General features: G+C 41.7%; 1 protein-coding gene across 33 annotated transcripts in view; it reads left to right on the top strand.

Annotated features, from left to right (window-relative positions):
• Window positions 1-17,371, top strand: part of GTDC1 (glycosyltransferase like domain containing 1) — a 200,961-nt gene that overhangs the window by 139,831 nt on the left and 43,759 nt on the right. For all 33 annotated transcript variants that reach the window (XR_011739926.1, XR_011739927.1, XM_071810699.1 and 30 more), the window contains one exon: window positions 11,512-11,850. Coding sequence is in view for 31 of the 33 variants with exons in the window: in XM_071810699.1 (XP_071666800.1) it covers window positions 11,512-11,850 (339 nt within the window). In the remaining 2 variants the exon portion in view is untranslated. The remainder of the gene's footprint in view (window positions 1-11,511; window positions 11,851-17,371) is intronic.

Genomic DNA, 17,371 nt, shown 5'->3' on the forward strand with positions numbered 1-17,371 from the left:
TCTAAACCAGCAAGCAAGTACCAGGCAGAATTGGGCACAGATAAAACCTGCTGCTTAATAATTGTTCCCTGTTAATTACAGGCCCTGTTTAAAGCAATTATTTACTAGAACTTTGAGATGTCTCCACCAGCAGGACAGACCTGGACATTCACTATGTAAAACCTTTTGAAGTTCATTGCTTCCCTTTAATTGTGGCTACGTTTCCAGCAGGCTGAACGTGTTGCTGCCAGCACTTGGGGTTGAGGGACATGAGCACTGGTGGTGGTTGTCACCAGGCAGAACATGGCAGGTTGGGGAACCAGAATCCTGAAGACTGGTGGCTTGGATGTAGAGGGCAGAGCTGAAGAAACATCTCTGTGAGGCTGTTAAATGTTTTTATTTTGATTTTGTCATTTCCCTTGAAATTCTCATGTGCTGGCGTTTCTTTTACGTTTTTGACCTATGTCAGTAGAAACCTTGAAGTACCATATGGAGAGTACTGCTTTCCATGGTCACTTGGAATGTATCTATACAAACAACACTCGGAGTTGTAGAAGCAACAGGCTGAACAGTCATCATAGAATGGTTTGTGTTAGAAGGGACCTTAATGATCATCCAGTTCCAACCCTACTGCCATGGGCAGGGTCACCTTCCACTAGACCAGGTTGCTCAAAGCCCCATTCAACCTGGGCTTGGAGCCTTCCAGGGATGGTCATGGTCAAGCTCTTTCCATCTCCAAGGTTTCTGATTTTCATTTTTATAATATATTTAGTGCAGTAATGTTCAAGACGACCACGTCCCACTACATAGCAAGTGTTAGCTCAAGCTTTTCATGTGTCTGTGTCTTCTTACAGAGCAGGTACCGTCCTTCTTGCCATCCTCGTGTAGATACGTAACCATGCTGGTAAGTGCCAACTCATAGCATATAAGGCAACAGTGCTGTTTGTGTTCACACTATTTTCTTCCTTTTCCGACAAAACCCTGCATATTCCTCTTGTTTTACGGTCCTTCATATCTGACATGGCTTTCTGGTACCTGGATGCTGAAGGGCAGATCCTTAGTGATCTTAAATCAGCATCACTGTCCTGATTTATACAAGAAAAAGGAGTTTTGGAGGTTGTTCTTTTCCCTTGTAACAACACTGCTATTAGTAGTAATAACATTTTTAGAGCTTTCTGACAAAAATACTTGATCCTTTTAGGGCAGAACGCTACTGCCATTCTAGTTTTAGAGATGCAAGGAGACTTTTGGTGTTTGGATGATGATACATTGACCCACTGGCAAAGCTGAGATTAAATCTCAGAGTTCCCTCTAAACCACGCTGCCTGGCTGAGGTACAAGTGTGTACATATTCAGTTTTAGTACAAAAAGGTGCAACTAAGTCTGATATAGTAACACATTTTAAATGGAATCAGAGTCTCTGCATTACCCCCCTGTCCTCAGGGCCAGAGGCAGTTGACTGGACCATCTGAACTGAATGTCCCGCAGCTGAGATAATTCCACAATAGCCTGTGTTTTCCTTATAACTTGGATGTTGTACTGATGACAAAATGTGGTTTAGATCTTTTTATGTGCGGAAAATTATTATTTTTATTTAATTTCTTCAGCTCTTTGAGAGAAAGCTTTCTTTAGTTAAACCTTCAAGTGAACGTAGGCTTCATTGCTTATTTATTTCTCGGGGTACCTGAGAAAGTGTTAAATAATGAAGGTGAAATATGTGTTTTCCTGAGAAACACACAGAAGTTTGCATTTGCGCAGTCGACTGGATTATCAAAACCAGATGTCAGCAAGTGGAACATTTTACATAAATTTATTAAAATCATTATTTACCTGTAAGTTATAAGGAGGGTTTAGTTGCACTGGTTTGTTGCCAATATGTACTGCCAATAATCTGCCAAAAAGCAGCTTGCTGGCAAAATCACTGGAATGGTTAGAATATGCTTGCACAGAACATTACAACCCTGAGTCAAATGAAAACCTACTATAAACGAACTCTTTGATGGTGGATTCGCTGGAATATGGTATTGATATATGGCATGCAGTTTATATGGATTATGTATACCGTGCAAGAAGTATGGATATCTATTAAGGGTAACTTGATATGTAATCGGTTAGGACAGTTATTGTTTTCGGTGTTTGCTATGAGTAAGATCACGCGGTGACTGTTCAGGTTTAAAACACAGAGCATTCACCGAAACACCAATGCGCTATTTGTTCAATTAATGCAGAAAAGCTATTGGAAACGTAAAATATCTGACATCTATACGGAGTAATTTTAAAGGCAACTTTTCTTCTAGGAACTATTTATACATTACATAAACTTATATTTTTCATCCAAGTATCATTTCGAGAATAGCAAGCTTAAATATTGGAGGCCATAGGGAAACATAATATTACGATAATGTTCTTTGGTGCGGTTTGGAAGGTTTTAGGAAACATTTGGAAGTATTTTTCTCATAAAGTCACTTAACTATTGAAGTGTTATGATAGCACTCCCTTCTGCATTGCGTATGTTACAAAACCGCCTGTTTAAAGGGGACATCCATTCTATATATCCTGATTAGAAGTATTGCCACAAAACAGGAAATTATATGTTACGGGATCCTGGTATTAGTTTTAATTAAAAAAAAAAAAAGGAAATAAAAGACAAAATGATTTAAGGTGTGATATCAGTTTTCAAACACCCATTTCCAATTCCATATAGCAAGACGAGATACCGCGTTGTTTGGAGCTATATGTGGAATTTGCATTTTCTAAAGGAGCACTCGAGAGCTGAGTTTGTTTGGGTTTCTTTTCTGTGTAAGTAAGCACTAATAAACATGACCAATCCTTTAAGATCCTAAAGAACCTCAAAAACCTTGCAATTCTCAGAAGCCTAACTCCCTCCTCATAGTGTAATCCATTCTTTTGAACTTCTACAGAGGCAGAACTTGAATCAACAACTTCTACATTGCTGGTAGTTGTTATCAAGGTGACTCTTAGGGCTCCGAAAGTGTATCTGTTACCTTGCAGTGTCGGTGTAGCAGATCTGCACACTCATGATGTTTAATTATAGAGAAAATTACTTTTCTGAACTATCAATTAATTCATGTTTTCATATCTTGCACAAAATAATGCATAAGTTATTTTCATCCGCATTATAAAATATGTATTGTAGTTCATTACCGTCTTTCTGAGGAGTTTTTGAATTATCACCATTTCATTTGTTGAGAAGGATGTTCTTAGAAACTCTAACTGCACAGATTCATACATTTAATGTTAAAGGATTTCAGGGAATTGAAGATGTGAATTCAGAAATAATATATTTAGACTCAAACTTGGTCTCACTTGAAGTCAAAAAGAGCTTTGCCTTGGACTTCAGTGGGTCTGGAGTCGTTTTTCTGGTATTAAAAAGCAGAGTAATCACTATGTGATTTTTACCTAAAGCGCTTAAGATATTGTTGAAGTCATTTGTCAGGAGTAAGTATGTAACAGAATGGAATAATCCCACAAGTGCTGGATTAGGCTGGACATGCTTTTGGCTGAAATGACGTCCGGCAAGAACAGCAGCACAGAGGACTCGAAACCAGGAAAACTTTGACTTTCAGGGATATATATTTTTGGAGTAGTTTCACTGCAGGATGCGTTTTGGGAGGTGGTACCTTCTCCCTGTGTTTTGGAGAATAAGGGTTGAGAAGAGCGTTTTAGTTAAAATCCTGGTTCTCTAGGATGTTGGCTTTACAATGTACCTTGGGCAGTGATCTTCGTGGTAGAGATTCAAATGGGATATGGTTTGGAAAGTCAGAGATCGGTTTGACCATCCGTCCTGTATTGAGGTACAGATGTCGCATCTTAGGGAATAAACTAATCCGAGCGTTGTCAAATCGGAGTGAATCTGGATTGGAAAGAAAAGTGTAAATGCTAAGCAAAAGTGGGAATTTTTGACAGTGGCAAATATGAGTATATTAAGGGATTTTACTCAGACGGTATTTGGAAAAAGTAGGTGGAAGGTTTGAGGAATCTGAGAATTATCCTGTTTCTTTTCTGCTGTCTTTACTCTTGACATCTCTCCTCTCCTGCCTGTCTCATCTTCACAGAATCGTTTTGGTTGGAAAAGAACTTTAAGATCATCGAGTCCAACCATTAACCTAACGCTGCCGAGCCCACCTCCAAACCATGTCCCTAAGAACCTCATCTACGCATCTTTTAAACACCTCCAACAGACCGAGTTACCACGTGAGTTAAAACCAGCTGCCTGCGGTTGATCTGGATCCAGCCGCTCTTCTCCAGGAGCATCTCTGGATCCTCCCGCTCATCAGGCACATTGCTGGAGTCAGAAGGGTTGCTGCATTCGGCCAATTTGTTCCCAAAGCGGCAATATTTTGGCTTATTTGTCAGAAGCAAGTCTTCTTCATCCTTGGCCTCGATAGTTAAAACTTGACTGGTCCAACTGGATGGGCTTTGAACAGAAGGTCAGACCTTCCAACCTTGGTGATTCCCTGAGTCTGTTCTGTATTTGTCCCGTGTCATGGGAGAGAGAAGATAATGACAGCAAGAAACCATCACATCTCAATATCTCCATGCTTCTATATCTTGCCGTTCACAGACAGGGAAATTGGTGTAAACCCTACTTATTCTACCCAGGAAAATATATATTCTAGTGTGGGAAGAGAAGCTCAGCCACAGACCTTGTATTTTCTTTTGCCGTGCCCTTCCCAGTGCTTAATCTTGGCTCTGTTCCGTTTTCTTTCTGTTCTCTCTCTTTGCTCCTAATCCTTGTCCATGCTTATAAGCTCCTAATATTTATATGGCATTATCTGTGTAAGAGATTACTGCTGACAAGTAATCTCTTCCCTCTTCTGAAGAATTACAACCATTGCTAAAGATCAGAAAGTGAAATTAGATCCCTGAAAGTATGTGACAACTTCAGTAAACCCGAAGAGCAAATTCCCTAAATATTGGGAATCTTCTTTTGAGATTTTTAGGTTTGAACCGTAGCACGGCTTTGGGACACCTGACCACACTTAGCAGTTGGGTTTTGCTGTAGAGCAAAATGCGACAGTAATTGTATGGTAAAAAAATCACTGGACTGAGAGCAGTCTCCCAGTTTTGCCATTTGTACGATCTTTCAAGAAGTAGGTAAATATAAATGCATCAGTTTTACTGCTCTCAGGTGATTTGTAAGATTACTTATAAATAATATAAATATATAATTTTTTATAATTACGAATATAGTTGCTGTCTTCTGCACTTTGGCCTCCAAAGAACTGCTTTCATTACTTTTTCCTTGGAACAGAGTGAACAGAATTCTAACTTAAAAAGCTCGTAAGTCTCCATGCAGCTTTGGTATTTGTAAAGTGCTTGGCCAGTAGTAAGTGTGGATGATTGAGTAGTTTCGCACCCATTTGTAGTAATTGTGGAAACAAATTCATCGCAGGAACAGAATAAATTCAGGGGAGCAGAAAGAAAGTGCAAAAGTGGAATTTCCCCATTATTGCAATGACAAAAATGACTGTTCATCCCAACCATTGCAAGCCCAACGGACTCCAGGTATTAGAATCACAGAAACTCTCCACAAATCTCTGTTTTAATTCACATAAATTCTACTAAAAATATTACAGTTAGCAAAGAGACGTGTGTGATGGTGTTTAAAGGAAGACAAAGGAAATTCTCAGACAATGAGCTTGTTAAGTGGTAAGTTGTGCCGTGATGGTGCTTCAGTGACGAAGGAAGCGCGGCAGCTCTGAAATGTGTTTGCTCCAGCTCCAAGGCCTGGGGAAGTTTCTACTATATATGAGTATGACTATCTCCTTTTATTATTTTTAAACATTTTAATAGCAATGCTTTAAAAAATACCCGTTGGACTGCCAGAACTATCTTTAACTTTGCTTTCAAATGTAACTACAGTTACAGAAGGGCCAGTTTTTATGAATACAAAAATATATATTTTTTAGCTTTATATCCATTCTTCCACATTATCCCTGCTCATTGAGAACGACTATTCAAACAAGTTTACAACATACAAAAGTTGCCTGTATAATTTGATATAAGCTCAACCAGCACCCCATTAAGTCTTTCTGATGTGGTTTCTATTCATTGAGCAGTGTCATTGTGGCCCTCCCATCCCTTTTTTGTTGTTGTTTTTAATAAAATGGGGCACAAAGCGACTCTTGGTGCCACAAAACCAAACCAGTTTCCATGGATAATTTGTTCTTAGGGCAAATGAAGTGCTTTGAATAAACACACACAATGTTTCATAGCAACTTGTTGCAGAAGAGCTGGGCAAAACATGCGTGTCTGGTTCAGGTAAAAGTAGGGGGGTTCCTTCAGAATGGGATTTTGTGGCATAAATGGAAAGAAAATATATAATACATCAATTAGGGAGTGTAAAAAAAATCTATTATTCAAAATGGCAAACATTTAGTTGAAAATTTTGGCTTTTAGTATATGGGATTTTTATTATATATGAACTTAGTTTAATTTTTAAGCCGTATTTTTATCTAAACATCTATACCCAATATGCAAAAAGTAAAAGTTTTCAAGGCTTAGTCTTTTTGAAGTCTTTAAAATCGACTGTTAAATGTGTCAGAGGTCCTCAAAAATCTGAATAAATAAAAGCAAAATAGTTTTGAGAAGAAGTCATGATGCTAGAGTTAGATACCTAAGGCTTTCACTGTTTGTTCTGAACTTTCAGTGTTTAATTATATGAATTACGCATAAAAGTCAAACATTTTCCGTGTTTTTTAAATATAAAGGACAGTAGATTGTGAAACCTGTTGAATGTGTTAATATTTGTGTGCTTTGGTGATAATATTTTCTGGAAAGTTTCACGTGTACAAGATTTCACTACTGCAAGTTAATAATAACAACACAATCCTTCTCCCATCTTAAAAATAGCATTTTTCCTATGTGAGTGGGGTGTGTTTTAACTGAGGTTGAGAAAAACGGTGCGACCTTGATAACGAAACCCTACATGTTTCCAGCGTGGTTTAGAGAGTCATGGAATAGTTTGGGTTGAAGGGACCTTCAAATCCCACCCAGTGCCACCCCTGCCATGGGCAGCGACATCTTCAGCAGCTCAGGTTGCTCAGAGCCCTGTCCAGCCTGGCCTGGGATGTCTCCAGGGATGGTTCATCCACCACCCCTCTGGCCAACCTGGGCCATGGTTTTACCACCCTCATTTTTAAGAACGTCTTCCTTATATCTATTTCTTTAAACCTGTGCCTTTGTGGCCAGGAAGGCCAATGGTACCTGGGGTGGGTTAGAAGGGGGTGGTCAGTAGGTCAGAGAGGTTCTCCTGCCCCTCTGCTCTGCCCTGGGGAGACCACACCTGGAATATTGTGTCCAGTTGTGGTCCCTCAGTTCCAGAAGGACAGGGAACTTCTGGAGAGAGTCCAGCGCAGGGCAACAAAGATGCTGAAGGGAGTGGAGCATCTCCCGTGTGAGGAAAGGCTGAGGGAGCTGGGGCTCTGGAGCTGGAGAAGAGGAGGCTGAGGGGTGACCTCATTCATGTTTACAGATATATAAAGGGTGAGTGTCAGGAGGATGGAGCCAGGCTCTTCTGGGTGACAGCCAATGATAGGACAAGGGGTAATGGGTTCAAACTGGAACACAAAAGGTTCCACTTAAATTTGATAAGAAACTTGTTCCTGGTGAGGGTGTCAGAGCCTGGCCCAGGCTGCCCAGGGAGGTTGTGGAGTCTCCTTCTGTGCAGACATTCAAACCCGCCTGGACACCTTCCTGTGGAACCTCAGCTGGGTGTTCCTGCTCCATGGGGGGATTGCACTGGATGAGCTTTCCAGGGCCCTTCAACCCCTGACATTCTGCGATTCGGGGATCCTGTGTCTGCTCCTATCCCAGCTCTGCTATTCCACGTGTAGTCTCTCTGTGGCTGTATCTTCTGAAATTTAGGCAGGGATTCAAAAAACTCTGATGGTCTTTGTGGGAGTAGAAACTGGCTCCAACTGGCTTTTTCTCCAGGTTATAGGCTCCTGGGTGGTGATGTAGAAGTCCTGCATGCTCTTAATGTGTATAAATGACTGAGATCTGGGCAGGTACTGGGTGGAGAGATGACTTTGTCTGGAAGGCGGCAGAAAAGAAAAATGAATGAGAGCTTGGAAGAGGAAAAAATAGAATAGCTGGAGCAAAAATATTCTGGAGAAAATGTAAACACAAAAAATGTGCTAACTAGACATTGTCTTTCTCCAACATTCTTTTGGGAACTGCACATGAGCAGGTTTAGAAGATTTCGTGTTGTTATTAGTTTATTTTCAGGTCATTTATTTAAGTGTCATAAAGAACATTAGCTGGTGGTTAGGGACTACAATATCTATTATATTACTCCAATCATGTGGACAAGTTTATACTACGTGTGATTTACAACGGTCTTTCCGCAGTTAAAGTTGTTATATTCAGGTACGGGGTTCTATACGGGGTTGTATTAGCGGAATCCAAGTGGGTGAGCACAGAGTTTTCCAATCAAAGTCCCAAAAATGAATGTTTTTAGGCAAACACTGTGGGCTGCAGCGAGAGCTGTTTATGGCTCTCTGCCTACATCCTCTATCATGTCTCCACTGTTGTTAGTAAAATATACAGAACTACTTTATGCCAAAACAATGGAAGCTAATGCAGATAACTTGTTCCAAAGTTAACCATCAAATAAATCTCTTTTCTTTTTTTAAAAAACTGTTAAGTGAAATGGTGTTCTAAAACTTTTAAAAATTGTCAAGATGATGAATACTGTGTGTGTAGTACAAGTAAATACCAGGGAATTGATTGCACACACATGTCTTAAATAAAGGATATTAAATAGTTTATTCCGGAGGGAGATCGGTGAAGTTTTATCTAATATTATTAGAAATTCTACAATGATGGATCAGATGTATAAGGGCTGAAAACTAAGAAAAAAACTCTTCAGAAATAGAAATGGTGCATTGAGTGGATTATTTTCTGTGGGATCAAAGACAGGTGGAGAGATACAGCCTGCCCAGGTAGACCAACCTCTCACACACAGAATCCCAGAATGTCAGGGGTTGGAAGGGACCTGGAAAGCTCATCCAGTGCAATCCCCCCATGGAGCAGGAACACCCAGCTGAGGTTCCACAGGAAGGTGTCCAGGCGGGTTTGAATGTCTGCAGAGAAGGAGACTCCACAACCTCCCTGGGCAGCCTGGGCCAGGCTCTGACACCCTCACCAGGAAGAAGTTTCTTCTCAAATTTAAGTGGAACCTTTTGTCTTCCAGTTTGAACCCATTATCCCTTGTCCTGTCATTGGTTGTCACTGAGAAGAGCCTGGCTCCATCCTCCTGACACTCACCCTTTATATATCTGTAAACATGAATGAGGTCACCCCTCAGTCTCCTCTTCTCCAGCTCCAGAGCCCCAGCTCCCTCAGCCTTTCCTCACACGGGAGATGCTCCACTCCCTTAATCACCTTTGTTGCCCTGCGCTGGACTCTCTCCAGCAGTTCCCTGTCCTTCTGGAGCTGAGGGGCCACAACTGGACACAATATTCCAGGTGTGGTCTCCCCAGGGCAGAGTAGAGGGGCAGGAGAAGCTCTCTGACCTACTGACCACCCCCCTTCTAATACACGTCAAGCAATTCTTAACGGCAATGATTTTTCAAAATCTGGTTTGGTAAATCAGTCCTGTCGGTTCTGTCGCAGACTTGGTGTTTTAGGATAAATCCCTTAATCTATACCTCCTTCAGCTTTTCCCGTGTGTACAAAAGTGTATCCTCATGGGGATGAATCCATACTTCAGAGGAACCGCCACCGTCCAGTTTTAGGTCTGTAATCCAGCTTAGACTGTAAAAACACCAACTCAACTGTTAAAAACACAAATGTGTGGAATTCAGCCACATTGAATTTATACTTTTGTGCTCTGAGAATCCATTGCTGAGATGGGAATAGTTTAATCCAGGCCCATTTGGGAACCTGTCTTGTTTAGGATGCAGGTAATGGGTTTGGATGAGGCTGTTGAATGCGATTGAACTTGTTCTGAGCTGCTCCAATGAGTGATGGCGAGCAGTGGAATAAAGGTGGATCTCGTAGGTGATTTGGTCAATGGCTTGAAAATGTAGATAAACATAAAAATAATATACCGAGGGACAGAAAGAAGTTTTAGGGGTGTGAAGAAAAATCCTCAAAGCAATGAGTCAAGAGTACAACTGCGGTAAAGCTCACATAGTTTGCATTTTGATAGTAATTTTGAAAAATAAAAGAGTATTTTTGCATTTAAGCTGCTCCATTGCAGTGGATGATTCTGGTGTTCAGGAGTATTTGTTTCAAGAATCCCACAAATGAGCGATGATGGAGTAAAACTCAGAAGAACCATGGAGGAGGTTGATGAAGTGAAACAAGTGTTGGGTTTAGTAAACAGGTCAATAAACAGACCATAGTGTGTCAACATTGGGAAATTAAAAGGGAGAACCCTCAGCTGGGAGAACCATAATCACACTGAAAGGCATGGAAGTAAATAGTATTTGGGTAAATCAACTTGAGGTACAGGCAAGCGTTAGAGTGAGGATCCTATGGTGGCTGTGCATGTAGTCCTCTTCGTGTTCATTTAGAAGAGTCGTGTTTAAATGAAAGAGCTTCACTTGGTTGCTTCCTGAGCAAGGACCATAATTCATTATCGCTTTAAAACTAGATCTGTACAAAATGTTACATTTTGTATATTACAAAAATGAGTTCAGTGACCTCAATATAACTGTACAAATGTGTCCTGCGGTTGGGAAGGGTTTTCTGCACAATGGACATCAGGTGGAGGAGCCCGTGGTGTCTGATGTTGTCTGTGGTACCTCCAGGTCATGAGCAGCTCTGCCTCAGTTTCCCCATCTCGGTGTTCAGTACCTGTGAAAAATCACGGGGGTGGTTGCTGTTATCCTATGAATGGATGTACAACTCAATCCCTCAATCCTTTTCTCCTAAGTCTGGGAGTTTTTTTTAAGTTGTGATTAATTTTTTCATATGGTCATTATAGAAATAAGGCATGGATAGCTGGGTTAGCAGACCCACTTCCATGTCATGGTAGATGTTTGTCCCACGTTATTAGGCAACAAGTGGTTTTTGTGCATCACCTTTGGAACTGTGCTGAAGCAACTTGCTAGGCTCAGCCTAGACTTAAGACAAGCCTCATGTTAGACTGAACAAATGCATTTGGCATTTGCTACCAATCTTAGCCGTAGTCCTGGCAAAAGCGCCAAGACTTTTCTGGCAGAATTGCCTTTTTATTTGTTTGCTTTATTTTCTTTTAGCCGGCAGACAGTTTTGTCCTCCCTCTTGATGCCCAAGCTGTGATGTGGTTCAGCGGAGACCTTTGGCTTCTCAGCCAGTGAACCATAACTTATTTTATTTCACAGGTACCATGTTCCCTAAAATTATATATAAAGTATGCCATTTACTGAACGCTGGCGGTGTTATTGCTTGGATGGACATAAAATACGAAAATATAATTTGTCTTCTCATTTGCTGTTAATTAACAATTACCAGGTGAAGCTGAAATCCAACATAAACACAGTATAGATATTTGTTGGTTTTTTTTTTCCCTGACAGGTTCATGCCAGAGCACAAACTTGCCCGTTTGCAAAAGGTAATTGGTGTTAAAAGAAATGGAGATGCTTATCAATTGGAGGGTCTGCCCGGCCGGCAGAAGAGCGGAGATTTAATGAAAAACAGCAACGCGCATGGCGAGTCTGGACTTTGTACCCCAGAGCACGAGGGGCTGCCCTCGCCGTCACCAGCACCGGAGAGGCCGAACAAGGCCGAAGCATCGGAAAGCACAAATCCTTGTCAAGGAGAAGATAAGCAACATCTGCCTTTTAACCTTTGTAATATCATGAGTGGATGGGACTCTCGGCAAAGACCTTTACACGTTGCCTGGCCTCACAGGTGGTAAGTGGCGAAGGATTCCAAATGCTCTGCCTTGCATAGATTTATGGGTTTGATTCTGTTTCTGTGACGTGTGTCAAGTATAAAATAATCTCCTAAACACATACAGACACCGCACACACGCACAGGGGAGTGAGACACATCGCTAACATCTGATTATCCAAAATAATTTATTTGAATATACATAGTTCAGTAACTAACCAGACATTTGACAATGGATGTTGATGGTCCCTGTTTTTTGCCCAAGAAAAAGGTACCGATGCTGCTGAAACAATAAGCGTAATTCTGGTAACTCTTTTCATATAAAGCAATCCACAGATGACAATTAATACCTAATTCAAATTCTTTTAATTACTTTAATGCAAGTGATTAAGTGTAAAGATACACAATGCCACCGGACAGCTGATGTTAACCCACTATCAGCATTTTAAAAACACCCTTCCCGTGTTACGTAAATAGAAAGCCTGTTAGAATGTATTAACAGCGAAACAATATTTTTCCAGCTGCTAATGCAAATACCTGATCTCCGAATCTTCTCTGAAGGGCCGAAAATCTACCATGCCGCATAATCGCTAAAAACATATAAACTTTAGCTCGACTCCTACATAAATTAGGATTTAAAGAGGTAAAATGTCCTGATAATCTTCCGGTATTGGGCACGAACATTTTAATCTAGTTTTTATTCCTCGCAGTTTGTTTAATCTGCATGTGGCCTGATTAGAGTTCACTTCATCCACAGATTATAGTGTGTTTATTGCGGGGATGCTGGGTCGATCAGTAGGTCAGATTTTCCGGGAGCGCCTGTTTTCAGGTGAAGCAATAAGCACACCGCACCGCCGGGGCAAATCGCCTTTGCGGGGGATTTGACTTCCAGCACATTAAAACTCCACAAGCTCTCCCAGCTGATCTGCAGCATCTGGTACCTAAAGGGATTTTCATCTTTGACTCGGAATGTCTGAACATAAAATTTGGAAGGATTGGAAGTTGATGCGGGAGGCCGTCTTTGGATTTGGTTAATCAACTTCGCACTTGCGACGCGGCCGTTCTTGGGGAGCCACGTCTATTTTTAATCGTTTTTCCCTGCAAGTACCAAAATGCTCTGTGTCCTCATAGGTTGTTTTTAAAATGTAGTGCGTTGAAGGGAGATCCATTTGGTGTGGAAAGTGTATGAAGCTTAGTGTCACTTTTATTTTGTGAAGAATTCTATCCCCCTTCGCTTAAGCCTACATTTAGAAATGCATCTATTTAAGATGGCCAGTTATAAAAAGTTTTATGATGCTGAGCTTTTTTTTCCTTTATATTTTTGAATGCTAACCTAAATTGTTCCAAATGCTGCGTTCAAAGAGAGCAGAGTAAAGCAAAATATAATCTTTTCCGTTTTATTCAGTAGTTTGCATAAAACAGCACAAAGCTACGTAATAAAATCAACAATATTAAATTGAATAATTCCTTTTCTTCCCATGTATACTTTTGCTTTAATTTAATTTAATTGCCTAAAGTTAGTCGCTTAAAGAGACGCGGCATTGTGTTCATGCGCATACTTATTGTTAAAGCTAAATTATTTTTAATTTGGAGAAGAGAGGAAGAAAAAAGCCGCATCAGCAAGAGCAAATGCCAAAATATAAAAGTAACACATTCATCCTTACGGGTAATATAGTAGAACATTGGAAACTTGGAGGTTGCCAGACACACAGCTAACATTAGGGCTAATTTTGAAAATCTAGCGTGCAGTCAATTTTACTGATGCCTGGGGACATACAAGGTAGAAGCTGACAAGAGAACTAATTTTGTTTGGGTTATTTACTGCTATGCATCATCCATGGGTTCCCGCCTGACACGCCGCTATATGAAGGGGAATATTATCACACACTAAAAATTTATGTTGACATTCGATATTTGTTCAATATGTCAGCAGTATTACTTTCATAATCAAAAGAGTAAGAAAAAGAGGAGAGAAAAGCACTTTATGCTCATATAGATATATCTTTTTAATAACAGTCTATAAGGTTAATATAGTTTACCTTTGAGAGTATACAATGAAAACAAGCAGGGTTAGCAGGGAAAATGACAGAAAGCATCAACGCGAGCTGTTTGTTTGCCATTACCTAAGCGAGCCATGTCAGCTCTCTGGCCCGCGTCTGATAGCTATTTGTTGTACAGAGAACACAGCACAGAAAAAATAGGGGAAAAAAAAATATCAAACTCTTAATACTATTGTGTGCCCATAACCATCTGTCACTGCTAGCCTGGAGATGAGAGGAAGATTACGAGGAATAAACACTGAGCCGCCGAGCATTGGTAAAGCCTTCGGGCAAAAAACTCTTGTGGGGACATCAAAGACATTCTAATTCCGAGGCAGTCAAGGATTACAGTGTGTAACCTGTGCTGACAACAGATAAATGACTGGCAATATTGTGCCAGAGCTGTTGGGTCCTGCATGGAGTACTGATGATGATGATGATGATGATGTTATCTTGCAGAATGGACTCTGCTGGGATAATTTTATGATAAAACACTTTTTTCAAATGCCACTGGGTCCAGGCAGGCATTTACTAGCTACGGGGGCAGCAATCAGTTTCTTCAAAATTTACTGTTCTAAGCCCATTAGAGTTCCAGCGCAGCAAGGCTCTGGATGGAAATGGAAACCGCCTGCCTTCGTCTGAGGATGCTGCGTGCAAATCTTGCGGGCTGAACTCCTACCCTTTAGTGTTAGGATGCTTTAGCAACTGATTTATGCAAATTCGCTCGTGGAAAAAATATACCGATTTATTTTTAATTGGTGAATATGAATTAGAAAATTAAGGCCCACCGGCTTAGCATTCGCTGAGCGTCTTCAACCCGTAGCCTGGGCGGCTCAGGTGAAAACAAGGGGCTGGAATAAACCCCTTTGCCGTGCAGCGTAGCCGAAAATAAGCACTCCTCGCCTTATTAGAGACGAACTCATCGCGTGCCTTATTCAGGCATCAGCAGTTAAAAGCATCCCCTTCTTAGGCCTAGCGCGAGCCTCCTCGTACAGGGGACTAATTTTAGCCGGGTGTCGTAATGTGCGAGGGGGTTTTTCTGTGTAAAACGTTGGCAGTGTATTCCAGCACGAAGCGCTCGCAGATATTGTCCTATACAATAACACTTAACGACCATTGTCTACCCTGATGATTTACATGTGGTTTTCATTTTGGGAAAAAAAGAAAAAAATAGAAAAGGAAGATTTTTTTTTTTTTAATGTTCCTATATTTCCCTTTCACCTAACAAAAAAAAACCCTCCGGCTAAACCATAAAAACAATCTTTGTCAAGTCGTGCTGTTGTTACAGAAACCCTCTGGAAACGAAGTGATGCTGACCTCATCGCATTAGTGCTTCGCGGGGACCACGAGCGCCCCATCCTATGGCGTTAGCCCCAACACCTCTCCCGCTAAGTCAACCCCACGTAGGCCCTGCCCGCTTGGAAACGCGTCAGAATCAAAAGGGACGCTCTCCGGCAGACACGTTCTCGCTTTAAATCGGTGTTAAAATGTCTTTGCATGAGAACAGGCCCTTCCGTGCAATCCCTGCCCCTTCTCTCCGTCCCCCCCGAATCCGCGCCTGTCGAGGATTACAGGGTGCAACCTCTGCCGGCGGCAGATAAATAACTGACAGTATTTTAGCAGAGTTGCTAGGTTCTCCGCAGAGTGATTTGTTTTCTCTTTTCTCACCAAGTCTTTAATGTTTTGTTATAAACGTCTATAGCAAGGCGCTGCTAATAGAAATGAGTTATGAGCAAAGATTCCCGATAGAAGGCTGCCGTGGGTTTCCGAGCTGCTTTCTTGCGAGGGCCGTGCCAAGGGATTGCTCTTCGCTTTGTGTGCGTGGGCTTGGCTGGAAACAGAGAGCAGAATGGACAGGGCTGCCAGATTTGACCAGAACTTTGTGCTGTCCCGTTGGTGACAAAATACTCATTGGGTGAACCATGAGATGGGGTTGACCCATGTGGCTTCATCCTCCTCTCTCCCCAAAAGCTAACCCACCAGCATTTATACATGTACTTTATTCCCTCTCAGTGACCCCCAGCAAGGCCATAGACACTTGACAAAGCTGGTTTTGCTCTACTTGGGGTACACCAGCATGTTCCTCAGCTCTTCTTGCACACAAGCGTTGACGGTGGATGTGCAAAACGGCAAACCCGCTGCACCCCAACCACGGTCACATCATGCAGGTGACACGTACATAATTTTATTACAAGATTGGATCCTCCTTATTTCGCTCTTTCATGGAGAAGACCTACAGTGCGTCTTTCAACTCAAGACATTCACCCGAGCCTTATGGTTTTTCTTTCTTCCCTGTGTGTGCTGTATCATCTCAGCACTTAAAGACTTGATAAGAGCAACTTGTCAAAAATCGATTCTTCTTCCCTTAATTGTACGGGTGTGATAAAAGATCACGTGGGGAATCAGCGAGAATTTACACACACATGCAAACAAATAGCTGCTATCAGTTCACATGAAAGATCAGATAAGCCTGTTATCTCGTGTCCGTACATACCAGCGTGTGACAAGAGCGTGGAGAAGGACGTGGGGCAGGAGATACAGGAGCGGGAGGAACGGTGGTAGAAGTCACGATGAGGAAATTCAGATGAAAAAAAAAATCTAGATAGTAACAGTTATCTGAAGTTTTCTGGTCTAAGGGAAAACGGTGTGTATGGAGATAGTGCTGTGCCCAGTTGCTTGTTTTTAACGTAGAGTATCACAAAGTCCAGAGGCTGAAGAGGGAAAGGTGTTTTTTTGATAGTAGTGCCTTGCTCCTCTTCATCTTGGCTGTGCAATACAGAATTTGTGTAGTTACTGTTTGCCTTTGAATTCAGAATTCAGAGCTATTTAACATAGATACATTTGAGAATACTGTAAAGTCATATTTTAGTCACGCCATCAAATATTTTGAACCAAAGTTTATCCCGTCCAGACACAGGTATGGCAAGACAGCAGAAGATGAAAGAGTAGTTGCTTCACCTAGAAATCACCTTGGAGTACCCATAAGTGCTGTTAGCCTCAGTGGGCATCCTCAACATTGTAATCAGCCTGCAGAGAATATGTAGAATCATAGAATGGTTTGGATTGAAGGGACCTTCAAAGCTCTCACCCAGGTACCCCCCCTGCCATGACAGGGACATCTTCACCAGCTCAGGTTGCTCAGAGCCCCGTCCAGCCTGGCCTGGGATGTCTCCAGGGATGGTTCAGCCACCACCTCTCTGGCCAACTTGGGCCAGGGTTTGACCTCCCTCAGTGATAGAAATTTATTCGTTATGTCCAGCCTGAATGTCCCCTACTTTGTTTTAAAACCATCAGCCTTTGTCCTGTTGTAATAGGCCCTGCTAAAAAGTCTGTCCCCATCTTTCTTCTCACTCTCTTTTAAGTACGGGAAGGCCGCAGTAATGTCTCCCCAGAGCTTCTCTTCTCCAGCTGAACACCCCAACCCTCTCAGCCTGTCATCATAGAAGAAAGACTGTGGTCCTGTACCTCCAAGCTGGGTGGCCACTCATGCAGTGTCATTTGAG

This window comes from Patagioenas fasciata, chromosome 7 (genome assembly GCF_037038585.1).
Source record: "Patagioenas fasciata isolate bPatFas1 chromosome 7, bPatFas1.hap1, whole genome shotgun sequence".
Classification (NCBI taxonomy): domain Eukaryota; kingdom Metazoa; phylum Chordata; class Aves; order Columbiformes; family Columbidae; genus Patagioenas; species Patagioenas fasciata.